Source organism: Borostomias antarcticus, assembly GCF_949987555.1.
Source record: "Borostomias antarcticus genome assembly, chromosome: 9".
NCBI lineage: Eukaryota > Metazoa > Chordata > Actinopteri > Stomiiformes > Stomiidae > Borostomias > Borostomias antarcticus.
The window spans coordinates 19319467-19337261 of NC_140242.1; the positions used below are offsets into that span (position 1 = coordinate 19319467).

General features: G+C 46.9%; 2 protein-coding genes across 2 annotated transcripts in view; both read right to left on the bottom strand.

Annotated features, from left to right (window-relative positions):
- cerkl (CERK like autophagy regulator) overlaps window positions 1-13002 on the bottom strand; it is a gene marked incomplete at both ends in the record, with an annotated part of 40683 nt that extends 27681 nt beyond the window's left edge. The window contains 2 exons of the mRNA XM_084442882.1: window positions 3362-3595; window positions 12660-13002. Of these exons, the coding sequence (XP_084299008.1) occupies window positions 3362-3595; window positions 12660-13002 (577 nt within the window). The remainder of the gene's footprint in view (window positions 1-3361; window positions 3596-12659) is intronic.
- Window positions 13003-16321: 3319 nt separating this feature from the next.
- neurod1 (neuronal differentiation 1) lies at window positions 16322-17374 on the bottom strand (the record flags this gene model as incomplete). The annotated part of the gene is made up of 1 exon (XM_084443627.1): window positions 16322-17374. One exon carries the CDS (start codon window positions 17372-17374, stop codon window positions 16322-16324), a length of 1053 nt encoding a protein of 350 aa, XP_084299753.1.
- Between the last annotated feature and the right edge of the window lie 421 nt (window positions 17375-17795).

A 17795-nucleotide genomic window follows, 5' to 3' on the forward strand; every position in this document is an offset into this window, starting at 1 on the left:
CTATGTGCTCCGTTTTAAAAACCTATTCACTAAAGACATTGCGCTAATAATATCCCAGCGCAAACACGCCCATTCGGTGTTTGCGGCTGAGTGCAATTTGCTGCTGATATAGGAAATTACTATAAATACTGCGCATACAGCGCATACAACTCGAAAGCATATCATTGGACGATGGCAGACAGAAAAAGAAAGATACGATTCTCAGACAGCGAACTTGAAGGCCTCACGGACGAGGTTCAAAAACATGTCTCACAGCTTTCCGCAAATAATATCACGACTGCAGCAAAAAATCATATTTGCGGTTTAATTTCCCAATCAGTCAGTGCCATTTGTGTGTGTAAACGCGGAAGACTGCAAACGGAGGTGGAATAATTTGAAAAGACGAACAAAGGAAAAATTGTCATTTTATGTTATGCACGTTGCAGCACGATGATCTGGCATACTTTTGGGGGAGTGTAGAACATTGCCCCACCGGTACGATCTAGGCATCTAAACGGCCTTTCAGGATTCCAAATGTGCACTCAATCACACCGCGCGTCCTGATGTGAGCCCAGTTGTACGCCGCCTCTCCAACGTTGGAAGGATTACGCACGGGAGTCATCATCCATGGCTGAAGATGATACCTGCCGTCACCTATGATACAAAGCAAAATATTTTCAAGACCATTCAAATAAAAAAAATATTGTGTAGGCTATGTTTTTATTTATTTATACCTATATCGGCCCCCAGCCGTTCAATGAACAGCTATAGGGAATGCGCAGTTTCGCGTATAGACTATTATACGCACAGTTTCATGCTATGTAGGCTATTATAAATAAGTATTATTCATTGGGGGAGCTAGGACTCGCTGGGGACGGGTGGAGAGACGCATAGTCAACTGAGCCTCCCCAGACGCGACTTCATCCTCCAGTTGGCTGAAGAGCTGCGCGCTCTGGTGTCCAAACAGCTACCGCGGTGGTTCTAGTGTTAAATCAAAAAGTGACCTTCTTCTAAATATTCTCTCACGAACAACATGCCTGGCATTGCGATGCCGAATTCGCCTCGCAACAATCACTGCTGCCATGATCAGCGGAAAGGCTGGCCATGACACCCCTTGCGCTTAAATACCACCACGTCTCTGAAAACGCAATTAATTTCACTTTAACTGCGTGAGGCAATTTGCGCCGATCTTTGTGAATTGGGCGGGTTTTGCAATAATGTTCATTTGCATAGAAAGGGGAACATTCTCCGCCCATATTACCTAATTTAAATATGAGCTAATAACACCGGCGCAGAGAAACGCAATGACGAACGCAACGCAGTTAACACCGTATTTCACCCTTTGCGAGGGCTTTGTGAATAGCAAACATAATTTTTGACTTATTTGCACAGGCTTTGCGTCAGGAAAAGCTGCGCAATCCTTTAGTGAATTCGCCCCTAAGAGTTTAGTCAGTGTTTAGGCGTGACTAAATGCTTGGGTTTAGTCACAAGATAAGACAAACTGGTGCAACCCAGTCCAGAGGCATACAGACCACAGGGAGCCTCCCTCCCCCCCAGTAGCCTGCCTGCTAGAGCTCTTTAGACCCGTGGTCTGGTCTGCTGGACCTACCGAACGCCCCCAACCATCAACCCCCCTCCTCCGCAATCTCTCCTCCTCCTACCCCTCCCACCTCCCTTTCATCCTTCCTCCTCTCTCCCTAGCACCTCTCCCTCCTAATTTCTAACCAGGTTGAGTGAATGTCCCTCTGTCACCTGCAGAGTCCCCTGGGTCCGGTAGAAACCCCTGTGTTTGCTGTAGAGGTCCAGTGCAGCTACTAACCCTGTCTTCCTCTCTCCTTCTTAGCGTCTCCCGTCTCCCCCTCTTGTACTATACCCAGGTCCCGGAAAGTCCCCCCCTTTTCCCGGTCAAGGTCCTCCTAAGGCCCCCATGGCTCCCGGAGAGGCCCCCTGCCGTCCCCGTGTCCAGCTACATGCCACTATGTGTGGCCAGCTGTCCTTATCGTCACATCACACACATCCTCCCCTTTTTCTTGGCTCTCTGCTTTTTGTTTCCCCACTTCAGCTTATCAGCTTTACCTACTTTACTCTATATTCTCTAGGAGCCTGTCTATGTGATACACTTGCATATCCTATTATGGACTACAGGGATGGCTAACATATAATGGCCTACTGTACCATGTAGGTAACATCTCTTCTAGTCATGTCTCTTTTATGAAGTATTTAGCCGATGTTTAGTGCTTTGTAAATGTCCCAAGCCAATATAGACTTAAACATTTGCCGGGAGCTTGCTCGACCATCTCGTTGAGAGAGGTCAGGGAAGAATTTTTACAGCTCCTGGGTGAGCTGTTTTTTTTCTTCCCTCTGGAAAATTAAGGGGTGGGATCTACTATGTATGTCCCCCCCATTGCTCTCTGTAAACGGCATTGTGTTGCCTCTATGCATGAAATACGCTTTACAAATAAAGTTTGATTTGATTTGATTCCTCTTCTCCTACTCCCCCCTCCTCTCCTCCCCTGAGATATCATGACTCTGATTTAAAATGCACTGCTATCTAGAAACTCGAGAGACCAAATATTTGAATGCTCTAATTTTGGTCTGATGTTGGCATCATAAATGTTTCATAGCTCTTTTACAGTTCCTTTACAACATCTCTGCAAACAGCTGCCCACCATCACCAGACTGATGAGTTTGTGTGTCAATATTAGTCAGAGTGCAGACACACACATGCACACACACACACACACACACACACACACACACACACACACACACACACACACACACACACACACACAGCCATAAACCTCCTCTCTGTAGGGTCACCAGGCCCCACCCTGTTACATCTACATCAGGTCACAGTGTTCAGTTACTGGGTTCAGTAACTCGGCGTGAACGGTGTTCCTGTAGACCTCGGAGTGGTTCTCAACTTCATCTATAGTTTTATAGTACAGTCAGAATATTATCTATAGACCCTTTCAATGGAATTGATCACTAGAGCAACAACTTGGTCCAAGTTAAACTTCCAGTGCCTCAGCGGCAAGTAAACAGCAACAATCTGCTTAGTCAAATGCTAGCAAGTCGAAAACTTCTTCAAAATGTCCAAATTGACTACGGGACCTTGCTGTTCAGTAGTGGGATGATAAGCAGCTATGACTTGAGCTACCCAAAGACAGAACAGTCGACGATAACATTTACTTATCTCGACTGTTCCGTCTTTGGGTAGCTCAAGACATAGCTGCTTGTCATTTTTAACGTTAGCTAGTTAGCTAGCAAGCGCCGCTAACATTAGCTTAACTTGACGGTGATATCGTCGGCAAACCGGTTGTTGAGATGGACCAAAGTGGTGTTGTTGAACATTCCATGAAACGCTCTCTCTACATACCAGAGAGGAGCTCCTTCAGGTGCCGGAACCAGATCTCACAGTGGTCCACGCTCATGTTGTTGAGGTGGACGGGGTGGTCCCTCAGCTTAAGGCCCTTCCGGTGGCAGCAGAACAGCGTGATGCCCAGCAGGGTGCCGCCCGTCTGCTGGCCCGCCGAACGCCGACGCTTCACCTTCACAGCGAAGACCTCCCTGAGCGCCACGCCCCCCTCTCTGGGCACGCTGCCCGGCTGAGCTGGGGACAGACAACACACGCACGCACACACACACACACGCACGCACATACACACACACACACACACAAACAGGTAATCATACAATTAAATTCAAAATTAATTGTTGTCATCGCAGCAATTTCACTACACAGATAGGATTAGATATACACATACAAGCTTGTTGTTTGTGGTTGCTGTGGTTTTATGTATTCTTACTGAAGACGATCAGAAAGCCCCGCCCCCCTCCGACAACCCATTAACCCACCCTATCTGTTCCCACAGTCCGACCCCCCCCCCCCCTCCACTGTGGGGCCCAGACTTAATTAGCTGAGCCCAGCACCTCCTTCAGAGCCTCAGTACCTTAGCACCAGCTCACATTACTGCAAGCCACCCCCCCCCCCCCAACCCTAACCCCACCCCCCGCCACCATCTGCTCAGTTCAGCTCCTCAGAACGCTGTCAGAACAACAAAAAAAAGGTGCTACCTAGAACCATTAAGGATGCTTTGGTTGTGCCCTGTAAAACCTGTCTGCATGCTTGCCCATCTGTCTGTCTGTCTGTCTGTCTGTCTGTCTGTCTGTCTCTCTCTCTGTCTGTCTGTCTGTCTGTCTGTCTGTCTGTCTGTCTGTCTGTCTGTCTGTCTGTCTGTCTGTCTGTGTGCCTGTCTGTCTGCCTGCCTGCCTGCCTGCCTTTATGTGTGCCTGCCTGTCTGTCTGTGTGCCCAATATCCTAGCGGATAAATTGTCCTTAGTTTAATGTAGAGGCAAAGTTATATGTCATTGGATCGTTATGGCATTTCAGAAAAATCACTATTCATGATGTCAACTGCATGTCGGTCTAACTGCATTTTGTCGTCCAAGTACTTGTAGGCTACTTAACTGGGCAATGTTGAATCCAAGCTAATCTAATCAATAGGACTTTGTGTAAACGTCGATTAGTGAGTGACAGCAGGCCTACAGTTGTTTCCATGTCCTGCGTATGAAGTCTGAAAAATAATCCAGCAGCTATTTTTGCTGCACTTCCCCACTCATCTGATAGCAGTGCATTTCTATGGGCAGGACTAATGTTAATTGTCGATGTGTAAACATGCTTCCTGGCTGCTAAATAGATTAATCTGTCCTGAAATTGGGTCAGATCTGTCACTATAATAGTTGATAATGGTAGCAAACAACAGGCTTTAATACAATAATGTTATAATCATGCTATAACATCCCAGGGACTCCACAGCAAATCAGGCAACTAATACAACTCAGAGCAGAAAATGAGGAGCAATTTACCAAGAAGAAGCTTCTGATGATGTCGCGAGTGGTGTCCCATTTCTATAGGTAAAGATTTCAACCACTGCCCCTTGTGGCTACCAGCTCAATGGCCTTGTGGTTAAGCCCTGAGATTGGGGGGTTGGGGGTTCGATCCCCGGCCTATGTCATACCAAAAGACTCCCTGCTTGGCACTCAGCATCAAGGGTTGAATTGGGGGTAAGTCTCTGAGACATACTAGCGTCATGTCCAGGGGGTGCACTTGTACATCAAGCTACCTCACGCTAAGGAATCAAGAGATAGGCTCCTGTCCTATGGGCCAATAGGCTCGAGAACCATTGGTTCTCAAGGCTACAGTGCTTACTGGCTCAAATGTTTCATCTTCCATCTTATTTTCCTGTTTTTTGTCTATTTCATGTCTATTTTTATGTAAAGCACTCCATGCATACACTCTCTGTTGTAAAGCACTTTGAGCTGCATTTATTTGTATTAAAGGGGCTGTACAAATACACTAAATTATAAATAAAGTAAATAATAATAATTATTATTATTAATATTATTATGATTGTAAATAAGGATAATCATAATAATAACAATAATGATAATAATCATGATCATAATCATAATAATAATAGTAATAATAATAATAATAATTCTGAAGCCACTACCCAGTCGAGTGCACTCCAAAACTAGGGGTAGGGCCAAGGGAAGGGAATTGGGATTGGACCTAAGGGGGATAACACTCTCCTTTCCTAACGCTGCATCCTTTCAAACTCATGACCACCTCCTCTCCACCAGCACTGTATCAGAGGTTGGTCAGGTCTGTATCCAAGGTCATCGTCATGGCTGTAGAGGCTGGTCAGGTCTTTATAGACAGGGTCATGGCTGTAGAGGCTGGTCAGGTCTTTATAGACAGGGTCATGTAGAGGCTGGTCAGGTCTTTATAGACAGGGTCATGTAGAGGCTGGTCAGGTCTGCATAGACAGGGTCATGTAGAGGCTGGTCAGGTCTTTATAGACAGGGTCATGTAGAGGCTGGTCAGGTCTTTATAGACAGGGTCATGTAGAGGCTGGTCAGGTCTTTATAGACAGGGTCATGTAGAGGCTGGTCAGGTCTGCATAGACCGGGTCATGGCTGTAATATAGGCTGACTGGGTCAAAGGTCACGGCTGTAGTAGAGGCCAACTAGATCTGGGTCAAATGTCACGGTTGTAGGGGTAGATCAATAGGAAAGGTCTGCTGACACTCAATGGGTGAGAGAACATCTGATCTCTCGCTGGTCTCTGTGGCTAAAGATCTGTCAGTCCCAGGAGAACAGACCCACCAGTAGATTCAACTCTATTGTCATCACTTATCGTACTCAGTAATAGACTGGTTTTCTAGTACGAGAGATGATCTTGGTGCTCTCTGATACGGTCAGTCGGTCACATTAGATTGACTCTGTATGTGGGCATGTGTGTGATCACGCCTGACAGGACAACTTCACACCTCCACACACGCGCGCACGCGCACACACGCACACACACACACCCCTCCTGGAGACCTGTCTGAGTCCAGATGGAGACAAGCTTCCTCCCAGCAGTTCTCCTGCTCAGGGAAGCACAGGAGGCCGGCCTCACCAGATGGACCAAACCACAACACCAAACACAACCTCACACCAAACACAACATCAACACAACCTCACATCAAACACTAAACCAACACAATCTCACACCAAACACAACCTCACACAACCTCACACCAAACACAACACCAACACAACCTCAGACCAAACACTTAACCAACACAACCTCACACCAAACACAACCTCACACAACCTCACACCAAACACACCAACACAACCTCACAGCAAACACAACACCAACACAACCTCACACAACCTCACACCAAACACAACACCAACACAACCTCACACCAAACACAACACCACACAACCTCACACCAAACACAACACCAACACAACCTCACACAACCTCACACCAAACACAACACCACACAACCTCACACCAAACACAACACCAACACAATCTCACAATACCTCACACCAAACACAACACCAACACAACCTCACACCAAACACAACACCAACACAATCTCACACAACCTCACACCAAAGACAACACCACACAACCTCAAACCAAACACAGCACCAACACAACCTCACACCAAACACAACACCACATAACCTCACACCAAACACAACACCAACACAACCTCACACCAAACACAACACTAACACAACCCCACACAACCTCACACCAAACACAACACCAAAACAATCTCACACAACCTCACACCAAACACAACACCAACACAACCTCACACCAAACACAATACCAACACAACCTCACACAACCTTACACCAAACACAACACCAACACAACCTCACACAACCTCACACCAAAGACAACACCACACAACCTCACACCAAACACAACACCAACACAACCTCACACCAAACACAATACCAACACAACCTCACACAACCTTACACCAAACACAACACCAACACAACCTCACACAACCTCACACCAAAGACAACACCACACAACCTCACACCAAACACAACACCAACACAACCTCACACCAAACACAACACCACACAACCTCACACCAAACACAACACCGACACAACCTCACACCAAACACAACACTAACACAACCTCACACCAAACACAACACCAACACAACCTCACACCAAGCACAACACCAACACAACCTCACACAACCTTACACCAAACACAAAACCACACAACCTCACCTATTACACACATGGACCAAACACAACACCAACACAACCTCACACAACCTCCCCTCTAACATACAGTACATGAGGCCTCTGCAGACTAAGCTCTCAAAAGAGCACTAGAAATAATAACATGATGATGTCCTCACTCATATCTGTATATTGTTGTATCTCTTGGTCCTCTCTTCTCTGTGTGTGTGTGTGTGTGTGTGTGTGTGTGTGTGTGTGTGTGTGTGTGTGTGTGTGTGTGTGTGTGTGTGTGTGTGTGTGTGTGTGTGGAGTTGGAGGTCCAGTCCTGTCCCAGATGATCTCACCCTGGGGGAGTTGAACCCAATCCAGCCCCTCCCCAGCCTTCCCTGCCCCCCCCCCCTCCCCCTCGCCCAGGCCGGCCCTCTCCAGACCCATGGTGAACACAAGCATGTGGTTCTCAGTGTGAAGTCTGAGCTCACAGCTTCCACCATTGGTGGAGACAACTCTGTGTGTTTGTTCCTGTTGTGTAATTAGACTCTGTGTGTGTGGGTGTGTGTGTGTGTGTGCGTGTGTGTGTGTGAGTGAGTGTGTGCGTGTATGTGTGTGTGATCCTGTTGTATAATTAGACTAACAGTGTGTGTGCCACTACTAATACAGTGTATTCACACAGTCTATGAACCCTGCCTGTGCTGTATAGATCATTACACTACATTATCTTCTAGGTAGCACTAAGCTGCCTCATACCAGAAGGGTTCTTTGGTTGCATGAGAACCCTCAAAAAACTATTTGAGCCCCTTAAGGTTCTAGCTAGCAATATGTCCAACAAGGACAACAAAACAACACTTTTGGTACCCTGTTTTCAGAGTGTGCCATCTGCTTCTTCTTCTTGTGTATGTCGTTTAGACCTTCAACTCTGTTGCAGCAAGCCAGTCCAGTGTTTCATCGTCCAGGTTAATTAGAACTAGATCGCCATTCGGTGGCCGGTTTTTGGGGCAGCTGGTCATGATGTGTTCCACAGTCTGTAGGGGGTCTCCACATTAACAATGGGCACTGCCCGCGAGGCCTCACCTCTGCATTGCTTCGCCGAAGCGCCCAACGCCTGTCCTCAGACGATTGAGGGTTGTCCACTGCTTCCGCGGCAGGTGCTGGCCAGGGACGTCTGTGGGGTCTTCGATGAAGTGGTGAAGCCTAGATGGTTCTGCTGCCTTCCACTGTTCCCTCCATCTCACCTTGACCCAGGAAGCCTTACTGGTGTCAGCTGGTGTTGTGTGGAGCAATTCCTGGGCATGTGTGGCAAAGGGGAGCCGGGACTTGAGGCGCTTGCGCTGTGGTATCTCTGTGACGGTCTTGTGCAGGAGGTGGGACTCATTAGCCTGTGCCTTCCGAGTAAGGTCCAACATGGCTCCTTCTCGTCTGACCTCAGCTGGGGCGATACCAGCTAGGACAGGCAGTTGGTGAGTTGGGGTGGCTCGTAGGCATCCAGAGACAGTCCGTATGGCGTCGTTGTCCAGCTTCTTCACGTGGGGACTGCGGCACCAGACTGGTGCACAGTACTCGGCGGCAGTGAAAACCTCAGTGAAAACCTCAGTGAAGGCCTCAGTGAAAACCTCAGTGAAGGCCTCAGTGAAGGCCTCAGTGAAGGCCTCAGTGAAAACCTCAGTGAAGGCCTCAGCCTGTTCGTGGTGGCTACCCATGTGTTACCGGCTAGGTGGAGTATCAGCGTAGCACGGGCGGTGGTCTTTGCCTTGGCACTGTCCAGGTGTTGTTTAAATGACAGTGTTCTGTTGAGCCTCACGCCGAGGTACGTGGGGGAGGACAGAGCCTGAGACCAGTTCAGTACAACCAGCCCTAGCATCCGCACTGGGTCACCTGATCTGTGACAGACTGGGGTTATGATATGAAACCCATGCAGTCAGCTCTGGGTGTTTCTTATCAGAGCTGGCTTGTTCGTGTCCTGGCCAGCGCCGTGCCTGACTGTCCCTCTCTCCTCCGTCCCGGGGATAACATCACGGATCTATCTTTAAACTTCAAAACCACATCGGACAGGCCACTGGTTAACTGGCCAGGAAACCACAATCCTTCCCTGTTTTTCTCTCTCTCTGACCACTAAATATGATCTAGGTCATCACCAGCGACTCTCTAGTGCTCTCAATACCAAGGCTGGTTATACTGGACTTACTGATGGCAAATGTAAGAATCTTCAAGATTTCCATGTGTCATATTTGCAATGTACACACACACATACACACACACACACACACACATACACATACACATACACAGGTCAGTAGATTAAGCCAGAGCCCTTCAGGCCAATATCACACATGCAACCTCACTCTGTGTGTGTGTGTGTGTGTGTGTGTGTGTGTGTGTGTGTGTGTGTGTGTGTGTGTGTGTGTGTGTGTGTGTGTGTGCGTGCGTGTGTGCGTGTTGCTGGAGGTTTTCTGGACACAGGAAATTAAATTATTTTTTATGCATTTATCATCAGGCTTGAAACACACAGCCTCTATATATAATAGTACAAGTGATTGAATATTATATAATACAAGTGAAAGTTATTGATTTCAGATGATAAAAGATCAGCTGTCTGAGAGTACAGTACGATTTGAGTGTGTGAAAAGGACAGGTCATATTTCACAGGATCATAACAGATCTGTTATCCCCAGGCAGACTAATACACACACACACACACAAACACACACACACACTGAGCCCAGCCAATGGCAGCACAGCGAGCAGCCCAGCCAATCAGCCCAGGAGGAGGGTTTCTGGCTGTTTTGTGTGAGCATTTGGTGAATACCATAGGGGGTTATTAGACGCATGCTTTCTGGGTAATGAGAGAAAGTGTGTATGTGCGTGTGTGTGTGTGTCTGTGTGTGTGTGTGTGTGTGTACAGTATGTTATGTGTACTGGCGTAATACTATTAGCTTGGATCACTGATAAAGAAGCATGCATCTAAAGCTGCTCCATCTTATAGCTGCCACCACTCCAAACAACAACAATGACACCAACAACATTGCAAGATGTCTGTCTGGCTGTCTGGTACTAGGTTCCCAATAAGGTTCCTATGTGTCCATTGGTATTTGGCTAATGTTGATGGAGCTCATCTGATCTCATGGTCAACAGTTTGTAATCTATTTATGACATAAACATAACTGACCAGTCAAATCAACTATAACATATCATAATAAAGTTAGCACACAAATTAAGAGCATCATTCCCTATAGATTATGTTACAGGCCTACCTATAACTATTACCTAACACTAGCCTGATAACTAGACTAGATGAAGACCTGTTAGGTCAGCTGTAGTGCAGCAGGAGAAGGTTGTAAACGTCTCTCTCCAGACGACTCCTAACGTCAACAGCCATGATACTGCTTACAGAATCACCACAAGCTGTCAAATCTATTCAAATAAAATGTATTTGTATAGCGCATTTCATACACAGAGGCAACACAATGCGCTTTACAGAGAGTAATGGGGTTGGGGGGGGGGGCATCGCACCCCTACATATTCTAGAGGGAGGCAAAAAAAACAGTTTCACCTGGGGGCCAGAAAAGTGAGCTGTAAAAATTGTTCCCTGACCTCTCTCAACAAGACGATCGAGTAAGCTCCTTGAAAATGTTTGTCTATTGGCTAAGAATATATAGCCTACAGAGCACTAAACACGGGCTAAATACTTCATAAGAGAGACATGACTAACAGTAAACAAGTTATCGCGTTATCACCCCAGGTTTAGGAACGCCGTCATCTTCAGCACAGTAATGTGATGTGATTTTAATTTTCTTAAAAATGTCATGTTATGATTCATGTTTGCCACATATTTTATGATAAAAAAAAACAAAAAAAAATAACATAATCAATATCAAGGATGATGAGATTCTAGCATGTGTTAGATTGTACAGAGTGATGGAAGACCACCCAGCAATGGCCCTATCATGTCAGATTATGTATCGTCCGGTCGGAGGTGTGATGGCCCTATCATGTCAGATTATGTATGGTCCGGTCGGAGGTGTGATGGCCCTATCATGTCAGATTATGTATGGTCCGGTCGGAGGTGTGATGGCCCTATCATGTCAGATTATGTATGGGTCCGGTCGGAGGTGTGATGGCCCTATCATGTCAGATTATGTATGGTCCGGTCGGAGGTGTGATGGCCCTATCATGTCAGATTATGTATGGTCCGGTCGGAGGTGTGATGGCCCTATCATGTCAGATTATGTATGGTCCGGTCGGAGGTGTGATGGCCCTATCATGTCAGATTATGTATGGGTCCGGTCGGAGGTGCAGATGGCTGCTCTGAGTATCATTTACATGGGGAGCTAGCAGAGTGGCCACCGGATGGCCAGATGCCCTGCTTTAGGTGGTCTCCACCAGCACTCTGCTTCTGTTACCTCTCCAGCTGTCCCTCAGCAGGTTCTGGCAACCACACACACACACACACACACACACACACACTCACATACACACACGCACACACACACACACACACACGCACACACACACACACACACAGTATACACACACACTCTCCCTCTCTGTACTATGTTTCCCTCTTTGACTTTGTCTTAAAACACACTGACGCAAACACTTGATAGTGAACATCAGCTGAAACACGAAATGCGTCACACCCCTTCCGCAAGATAGGTCTACTTTATTTCTCTCTTTAAATAGGAGAGAGGGGTGTCTACTGCTGCTCAGCTACCATACCTATCTCGGAGTGCTGGACCAGAGCTTAGCAAATTCAGTAGCCTAGGCTATATCTTCCCTCCGTTCATGTCATGTGGCATAATTTCGGCTATATTATTTGACAGCGAGGCCATGATGCTGCAGACCCGTCCCCGACACACACCTTAGATAGCCTACAAACTGCCCGCGGGTGGCCTACACCACGTGACCTGGGCCTGACGCACGTTTTGAATATTATGTTACTGCATGCAGCGCCTGACTAAAATACCCTCTGTAGAATATTTGAATATTTGACATCTCGGAAAACAGGTTTTATTTTCCTCATATCAGTCCATGTTTGTGGTTGTGTTAGCTCACACGGTCCGCTGAACTGGCTGGGGAAACGCGCTGTGTAATTGTCATGGAAACAGTCAACACTAGCTCACCTGTAGGGGTCTCTGGCTCGATGGGCGCCCACGTCACTCTACTGGGAGTTAGCACCACGTCGTGGCTCTTCTTATCGATTTGAAATATGCCCCTAACGATCGCCTCGTCCGGGTCCATGCGTTTCTCCTCGGTCCGTTCCGCCGCGCGCTGGAGAGTGTCCTCGGAGCAGAACTGCGGGGACACCGAGCGCCTCTCCGGTTGCTGTTGTTGTTTCTGCTTCCTCTTCTTCTTTTTCTTCTTACCGACATTGCCCGCACTGACAGGAGACACCGGTTGCGTTTCGTGCAATTCCTCCCGACTCTCAGACCAAGCATTGGTCGATTTCCTCGGAGACTCGAACATTATTTGATCTACTGTAAACGTTAACGGTAAAGTCTTATTTCCGCAATGGTGCCCCGTGGGCTATTTACTGGTTGCTCGGCGCGTGCCCGCGGCTCTCGCATTGTCCACCGGTGAAACTTCCACCCGGCCTACTTCTAAGTCCACCGACGGCGCGCGCCCGTTCCATCGTGCACGCGCACCCCCCCAGCTGCACCGAGATTCTTACTGCTTCAAGTTGCTAAGTTTTATCTCATCCAATAGGCCTAGGCTGCTTAACAATTTGTTGTCTCAACTGGCAACATAACCAATAACATATTCATCAACAAAAAGAGAGCATTAACATGTAGGCATTTGTAACCAAGCATAATAGTATTTTCATCTGACATGATATCAGACATCTTAAAATGTGTGGGCTCTATAGGCCAAGCATTGTGATGATATGATGAGAATATGACTGTCTGGAGTGTGGAATAAACTATTCACACGTCGTTTCACTAAAATGTCCGGTTTGTTTTAGGCTATAACAAGGAGAGAGAGAGGAAGAGACAGAGAGGTAGAGGTTTGTTTCAACAGGACTTCTCAGTCATGCAGAGAGAGAGAGAGAGATAACGAACGCAAATGGCTAATAGCAGGATTCAGAATTTTCTTCCAGTGCAATCCTCTGTCAATCTACTGAATATTTACATCCACATTACAACAATGTAGCCTAACAAATATCAACGATACACGCAATGACCTTTTAATTGTCCGGGGTTGGTATTAATAAGAAGGTAGGCGAACCGATGCAGCTGACGCTGGTTTTCGTGTAGCTATCAGCACCATGGACAGTTCCTGGTGTCCCGGCGGATGGATCTGGCCTGCCTGTCACAGTAGCTTCAATGATTGCAGGTAAATTTGTCTAAATCCACCCGTAGGACACCGCCCAGATCTAAACTTAAACCCAATAAAAATTTCCCCAAAAAGTTGGTCCCAAACTTTCTAGACATATGCACCACAATGTAGCTGTGTTGATGTTTAATCGCACCTAAATTCGAACCCCCTATTTTTGTTGAAATCAACTGCGCAGAATTAATTGAACCAATGAATTGTAGGTTTGACACATCATGGACACAAGGCTATACTTCCCATAACAAACCACGTGTGCCGTGTTGGAACAAGCAGATATCAAGAATGCCGAGCTTTCTTGAGTAGCTACAGGAAAAATGTAACAATGAAATCCTCCCAATGGTTTATCCCATGTGTGCGCTGTCGTGGAGGTGTAGGCCTAGAGGCCTATTTTTGACAACACTGATAGTTGTTATCTTTCCCAGGAACAGAGCTTGAAAATCTTTCCACCATATTGGCACAGGCTGCTCTCCGGTGCTGTCCCTGATGATGGAAGTATTGGGTTATGCGGAGAGTGCTCATGCATAAACAAGATCATTTTCATAAATTAAACCCTCCCCTGCAGAAGGAACATCTGTGCCTCTCGCGCCCCGCGCAAGGGATGGAAGCCTGGCTGCTGCCCCCCTCGCGCTGACTGACGGCGGGGACCCCGGGCGCGGCGGGCTAAACGCTCGGTTTGTCCTTGAGCCAGAGACGACGAGGGTGGTAGATGGTTTTCACTCACACTCGAGGCTCAGTATCACAAAGAGACATTCAAAGTCCAATTGGGCTGTTTTGTATGCATGTACTTGTAAGCAGAGGCTTAATCCCATAGTCTGAGTAGAGCTAACTAACCTCAAAGCCGCATATCCTAATAGAGGCCAACTTGGCCTATATAGGCTATACCAACCCATTCTAGCCACAACACACACAACGGATGTACAAAACATAGTCAGCTTAGCTTTGAAAAAACATACCATCTGAAAAAGAGTGTTATGTAGGCCTAGAACCCTTCCAGATAGAATAATGTTCCAGTTAGAACCCTTTTGGGGGTTACCTTTTAGGTTCTAACAGTTAAGTCTCCAACCCTAAAATGTGATTGGAACCGAAAATGGTTCTCTATGACCTGAAAGATTTCAAAGAGTTCCCATGAGGTCCAGCACTTTTTTTCTTGAGTAGTCTATACGATAGAATCGTTTTATAGCCTACTGAGTTTCATCCCTGGTAATTTCGATCAATATGAGCTGTCTTGCGTGTATCGTTGGTAGGCTATTTGTTAGGCTATATTGTTGTAATGTGGATGTAATAGCTACGCGGTAGACTGACAGAGGATTGCACTGGAAGACAATCAGTCTAGACTATCATCTGTAGGCCCTACTGTACGTCTTCCCTGTGTCTGTTCGTCTCTGATATGGGCCAGTGTGCATACGGTCAGTCAATCCAGAATGCAGACGGAATAAGGCTAATTCACTTTTATTCTACACATAATCCAGACCGCCTTCTGGGATTTACACGCATATCCTACATTAATCTGAGAGGAAATACAGTATGTACACTTAAATCACATTGGAGGAAATTTGAAATCTTCAAAATATCGTGTCCCTATGTTGTCCCAAAAACAAACTCAATATAGCATTCCTTAAATGGAAAAGAGCCACACACTGCCATTGTTGAATGTGTGTATAGGCTAATCTCGGAGCATGCATGCAACACGCAAACACACAGAAGACAAAAATGAAATTATAGCCTAACGAAATGTCTTTCGTTTTTGAATGGTCGGAGAGATGTTTCTGTGCCTTGATACGTTCAAGAAGGCCCATTAAATGTACGCATTCAACGATTTAAAACATTCAGGGTTGATGAGAATCATTTTTCATTATCTGTTGGGGAAAATATTATAATCTTAGACTAGTGCAACTTTACCTGATTATACAGTATTGCAGAAGGCAACATTTGTTGTGCTTGCCTTCTGGGAAATCGTTTGACTATCAATAAACGGTTGTATAAAGACGAGATACTTCTGTGATACAAAACATAGCCTATGAATAGCGTAAACGGAAGTAGGAACTGGACATTATATTAAAAAAGAAATACATATCTACAAAATCACAACAAAATAACTCAGTATGAATAGATCAGTTGCAAAATGCTGGTTGAAAAATATAGAAATCTTTATTAGTTTTTATTGGCCAAGTATTGGGTTAAAAATTGCATAGTTTCCAAATTATTGCTTGTGATTTTGTAACACGATAATCAACACATTCTGAGTAGGGTCACCTAAAGAGACCGTGTCCCATGAATAAGAAGCGCTATAGAATACACAAGGTGAGCGAGGTCCTTATACTCCCGCTCGTCCTAAAGGCAGTTACAATAAATACATACAGAGACAAGCCGGTAATCACTGCTCTTTCACGTCCGAGACACAGGGTAACATGACGTTTATAAGTCTTTAACGATGGACTGGGATTGTCTATATTCATGAATCGTGAAATATCGCGTTGAGCTGGGCGTTCATGACCCTCTCGTGGTGCGTGTGTCCGTCGTAGGACATGAGGTTGTCCATGGGGATCTCGCACCGCTGCGCAGAGCCGCTGTACAGGGCCGGGGGCGCGTGGCCCTGCGCGTGGCCCTGGTAGTGCATGGAGAAGGCATAGCTCTTCTCGAACTCCGACGAAGGCTCGTGCTTGAAGGAAAAGTTCCCGTTCACGCTCAGCGGCGGGCTTAAGGGTCCGTCGAACGACGGACTAGTGCAGTCTGTCAGGGCGGTCTCGAAGAACGGCTCCAGCGCGCTTCCGTAGGAGTGCGGCTTGACGTGAAAGATGTGGGAGCTGTCCATCGTGCCGTAGGGCGGGCTGGGGAGACCGGGGGTCTGGTAGGCGTAGGGGTGCGCGGCGAAGGGCGCGCCGGGGGTTTGCATATGAGAGGGGAGCTCCTGTGTCTGCTCCGGGAGGAAGGTGCGCGGGTTGAGCTGCAGACAGCCCGCCACCAGGTTGGTGGTGGGCTGGGACAGGCCTTTGCACAGGGCCTGGACAAAGGACATGAGGTCCGGACTCTTCCCCGACCGCAGGATCTCAGACAGGGCCCAGATGTAGTTCTTGGCCAGGCGCAGTGTCTCGATCTTGGACAGCTTCTGCGTCTTGGAGTAGCACGGCACGATTTTACGCAAACTCTCCAGCGCGTCGTTCAGACCGTGCATGCGGTTCCTCTCGCGCGCGTTCGCCTTCATGCGTCTCATCTTGAACCTCTGCATTCTGGCTTTCGTCATTTTCTTCTTCTTCGGTCCACGTCGTTTGGGCTTCTGGTCGTCGCCCTCCTCTTCTTCTTCTTCTTCTTCTTCCTCCTCCTCCTCCTCGTCCAGATGGTTGAACCCTTCCTCGTCCTCGTCCTCCATGTCGTCCGCCAGCCCCTCCTCCGCCTCGGGCTTCTTCTCCGGGTCGTGCTCGTCCTGTGAGCCGTGGCCGTCCTCGGGCCAGGCGGCGGAGTCTTGGGGATTAGACAGCATGGTCTCCTCCGTGTACGACTTCGTCATTTCTCAAATCTGGTAAAAGAAGCCAGAGAGTTATGAGCATCTGGGTCATCGATTAACAGTATCTCCTCCAGACCCGGTTAATTTACAGAAACAAGTAGACTAGCCAGTCTATATTCACTCAATCCACTCAGGTCAAATATGCCTAATTCATAAAATATATATATATAATGTAAACTGTGTGTTAGTAACATCCAATTAGCCTACGTTTTTCAATCCCGTTATGTAGCTCAGTGGTCTCTAGGCTATACAGCTTATATAACCTATACAGATTCTACCCTATTTAATAGCCTATAGGCTAGCCTACACACATGCTCAAACATGCATCATTTGAAGAACATTTAGGTTCTTAATTAATAATACACATGAGCCTACCGCTTAGCATGTCTTATCAGAAATAAATTATAGCCTCATCAAAGACGAG